General features: G+C 49.0%; 2 protein-coding genes across 2 annotated transcripts in view; both read right to left on the bottom strand.

The window, feature by feature from the left end:
- Rbm15b (RNA binding motif protein 15B) overlaps positions 1-83 on the bottom strand; it is a 6,378-nt gene extending 6,295 nt beyond the window's left edge. The window contains exon 1 of the mRNA XM_010625593.3: positions 50-83. Within this exon, the coding sequence (XP_010623895.1) occupies positions 50-83 (34 nt within the window). The remainder of the gene's footprint in view (positions 1-49) is intronic.
- Positions 84-1,266: 1,183 nt separating this feature from the next.
- Positions 1,267-4,391, bottom strand: Manf (mesencephalic astrocyte derived neurotrophic factor; the record flags this gene model as incomplete). Its single annotated transcript, XM_010625592.3, has 4 exons — positions 1,267-2,069; positions 2,839-2,980; positions 3,596-3,723; positions 4,367-4,391. Coding segments are annotated over 4 exons (480 nt in total), but the record flags the coding sequence as incomplete, so codon positions are not given.
- Positions 4,392-4,393: the final 2 nt, after the last annotated feature.

Raw genomic sequence — 4,393 nt, 5'->3', positions numbered from 1 at the left:
GCGCCGAGGGGCGGGGCATTGCGTCATCATGCTGTGACGGCCTCCCCACGTGACTGCGAGGGTAACAGCTGCGCCGGACGCATCATTTGGCTGCGCCATATCATTCCACGTGACTAGGTGGCCAGCGAACGAAGGCGGTCGTTCCTAGAGCTCTGGCGCCACCGCGCTGTTAGCACAGTGACCGTTTGATATACGTTGTGACCGGAGTTTTTTCAAGAGGGCCGCTGGCGAAGCTGGTGCCCTCGCTAAATGGAGTAGGAATGGCAGCTTCTGTGGCTTTCTGAGTCCCAGGCTTTTACGTAGCGGGCACTTTACATGTTGTATACCCCTGAACTCGTGAGTAGGTCGAATGACACACATTCCCTGCCATGATGGTGAAGGACTCACATCCTGAGATCGTCTGCAGTCAGTTTAACTTGCAGCGTTCTACGTTTCAGCCAGGCTGGCTGGGTTCAATCACAGAGCTAGAGATAACCTACTTGCAGTTTACGGAGTTGGAATAGGCTCCTTGATGCCTCTCAGTCCAACTTTCTGCTGTGGGTGTCCGTGGACAGTAGGCTGAAAAGGTAGGGCCAAGAGCCAACGTCGAAGAGACCAAATAGAGATAATACCAGCAGTTACCATTGTTTGCCACGCTGACCTCTTGCTGGCCAATGTTTTCCCATTCATCCCCAGGTGTGAGGGAAGACTGCTCAAGCCCATTGGAAAGCTTTCATTCTCCAAGGCCAGAGCTGAAACCATTGCAGGACCTGACCCAACGTCAGGGAAGAACCTATAGGGTGAGGAAGAGTGCACCTGGCTTTTCCCTCCTCAGAAAGCAGTGCAAGTAAGGTCTTGGAAGAGACAGCAGGGGGTTCCTTAGCCCGCTGTAAGAGGGCCCCTTACAGGTAAACTGAATTTAGAAACCACACAAATAAAGTTATGTATAAGACCAGCTCCTCCAGAAAGCAGAATTTCTTAGACCTTCCTCTGTGCAAGCTGTCTCACAGGAGGAAGCACAGCTCACGCTAATAACTAATAACCAACATCAAAGAGAGCAGCCAAATACCAGACTCCATACAAACCCTCAGGACTGTTATCTAGGGTAAGTAGGCAAAAGGCAGCTCTCTCACACCATTTCTTTGTATAAGCTGACTTCTGCCAGTCTTACAAAAATTAGAATAGCCTAAGTGGCTGGTAGACACTAGACCTAGGCTACAAACCCTGATGAGCAAGTAAGTAGCCAGGCAAAGAGCAGCTTTATAAGTTTCAACATTGAATACATGCATTGAAGTCATTGTGGAAAAACACTCCATGTACCCTTGGTCCTACTTATATTGAGGACAGATGTAAGGCCCTCCTGTGTACTTCAAGAACAGGGCAGCCTCCAGCCCCTCCTACTGAAAAAGGGAGTGGGGTGGTGCAGGGTGCCAAACTTCACCTTTTCCCTGGGCTGAGGTGACCAATGCATCCCAGTCCTGAAAAAGGGACACACATCAGCTGGCCTCAACCAGTGGCCTGCCCTGGTCTTGTCAGCACTGATGGGCTGAACAGCAAATGAGAATATACCCCAAAACCCTTTGCAAACTGGAAATCATAAAATGGTGGGGATCTTCATCATGGGCTTAAAATCCTATGTCAGCATTCACTTTAACTCTCCAAGGGCAGATTTTTTTCTTTTAATAAAAAAATTCCAAACATACTTTGAAGTCCGAGAGTAAACCAGCAACAGAAGGAAATGAATCCCACTATGTGGGCACCATAGAGCCCGCATCAAGAAAGCTCTAGGCTTCATATCTGATATTGTCAGGAGCCCGCTTAAAAAATAAATTACAAAAAGGCTGTTTTGTCAAGAGACAGCCAAACTTCTTCCCCTCTGCGGCAGCAGGAATTGGATTGGGTAAACTATAAATCAGTCCGAGCACTGGCTGCTTTGGGGGCATATTTAGGCATCAGTTCGTTTATCTTCCTGATGTAATCAGACTTCTCTGCACAGCCTTTGCATGTCTCTCCCCAGTCGTCTAAGATCTTCTTCAGCTCTTTCACTCTGAGCTTCTTCAGGTCCACTGTGCTCAGGTCGATCTGCTTGTCTGCAGAGAGAAGGGACAGTAAGAAGCTGGGTGGGAGCAGCCAGGGTTCTTCCCTGCACAGACTATCTATCCCTTGGCCAAGAGGGCTGCCTCAGGACATCTGTGTCCACCACAGGACACTAGTTCAGAAATACCACACAGTTCATAAGAGTGAGACAGCTCCCATCCCCCAAGTGCCTCCTACACAGTTACTAAGATGACAACTCCACACTGGTTGACAAAGCAGATAAATCCTCTAGTTTCCATTTCCCAACATAAGGCAGACCTGGAGCCAGAAGCTTCCTCTGATTATAACTTGTGACCAGTGATCTGAAATCAGGTGAACTTGTATCAAGATAACCCTCAGACCAGGCATCCTTGACATATGAGCTTGTTAAACCCAAGTCAGATCATATATCCATATACCTGCTTTGCTCAAAAACTTCTAATGCTCCCAATCTCACTCAGACTAAACCTAAAGTCCTCACCAACCTGCAAAGCTCCCTGTGCCCACCTACCAGTCATGCCATTGGCTGCCTTTACACTGCTTACACCCTTGGCCTGGAATGCTCTTCCAGTAGCTCGCCTCTTGGCCAAAACCCCACCTCATCTAACTTCCTTGACAGGGTCTATTCTGACCTCCACCCACTTTGATGCTAGAGTCCCCCTACCCCCACCCCAGCACTGAGTGTCTTCTTATCATTTTACACAGCCCGTTCACCATGGCTCTAGATGATCACCTTCCTTTCTGTGTGCAGAGGCTATAGAAGATGGGCCTGGTCACACTCACCGTACTTTAGCTCACAGATCTGGCTGTCTTTCTTCTTCAGTTTCTCACAAATCTTCTCCACAGGGATGTGGTGGGCCAGAGGCTTTGACACCTCATTGATGATTTTCGTGGCAGCATCATCTGTGGCACCGATATAGTAGCACTGCACCAAGAAAAGGATAATAGCCCTCAGGAAGTAGCAACTAAGAATCATTTCTTCCAAAACATTTCTACCTGGACTGGTAGTCAGTGTAAACCCTAATCTCTTAAAAACAGGCATTGTCTGGGAGCTTATGAGTCACCTGGGTTAAAAATATTAACAAACCAAAGACTGTCAAGGAAATTAAAGTAGAAAAGCCATTGCTTTTATAACTTGTGACCACTGGGAATCTTGTCCTCATTCAGCCCTGGCCTATCCCATGAACACCTTGTTAACCTCTGCACAATATGAATCCCTTTTTCACCCTCACTGATGCCACGGCCTCAGAGAGACCTCTTGATTGCTGTGTAATTAGCATCCATCCTACCACTGACTAATGCTGATCCATCTTCAGGACACCCATTCATTGTTACTTTTCTTCCCTGATGTTTCCAGTGTCCAGCTTGTAGTGGGTGCTTAATAAATTCTAACAGGACAAAAATATCACAATTTGGAGAATACATTTCTTGGGGAAGGACACAAAAGGCTTTCCTCCCTACATTACAGACAGACAGCAGTCCACTGAGAAGCAGAGGGTGAAGAGGAGCCAGGGTCATTTGGGAGTCATCAGGTACTCACCAAGCGATTCTCTTTGCCTCTTGCTTCACGGCAGAACTTTATAAGTTCTTTCTCAATAGTGGTTGGTGAGAATGTGACATCTCTGTCTTTGAGATCCTGATAAAATCTTCCCAGATAAGAAATGCAAACTGGAAAAGAGAGGGAAGGGAGATGCTCAGCACCACCGTGTGGTCCCCTATTCCAAGGGAAGGAGCATCTCTAATTTTAACAGGCGACACAGAGATGCATCATTTTCCATCATCAGCTTCTCTTAGGTGCCCGTAGGTAGGCAGAACCCGGGTCCAGGTTGCCAGGATCCCCTGGTCCACCCACGACACGCGGGGTACCGACATCACCTCAATGACCTACAGTGCCTCCTCCCTGCTCCTTTCATCAAGTTTAGACGAAAGCGAACACGTGTCCTTGAAATGGGCCTCACTGGGAGACCTCATAAATGGAGACGAAGCTGAGTAAAAGCGATCAAAATGCTGCTCATTTCCAATATATCGCCGAACCCCGAAGTGGACGGGCGCGGCATGCACAGCCGCCCTTGGGGACCTGGCAGAACGGGGCCGCTCCCGCGAGCCTCTGGACAGTGGTGGGAAGGGGCAGATCTCCGGCATTATGTGGATTTCTGGCCACGTTTTCAGCACGATCTAATCTCCACTTTTTTTCATCAGACCAAAGACTTCTAGGCCCTTCCTCAGCGGACCCGAGGGGATCGGTCGCCGCTCCCGCCCACTCGGTAGTTAGGTAGGTCGGCCACGGAGCGCAGACCCCGGGACCCCGCACCTTCGCAGTCGCCCGGCCGCAGCGCCC

The sequence above is a fragment of the Fukomys damarensis genome, unplaced genomic scaffold, assembly GCF_012274545.1.
Source record: "Fukomys damarensis isolate Sample0158 unplaced genomic scaffold, DMR_v1.0_HiC HiC_scaffold_37, whole genome shotgun sequence".
In the NCBI taxonomy this organism is placed as follows: Eukaryota; Metazoa; Chordata; class Mammalia; order Rodentia; family Bathyergidae; genus Fukomys; species Fukomys damarensis.
Note: the sequence above shows the minus strand (reverse complement) of the source record. Positions and strands in the feature narration are given on the sequence as shown.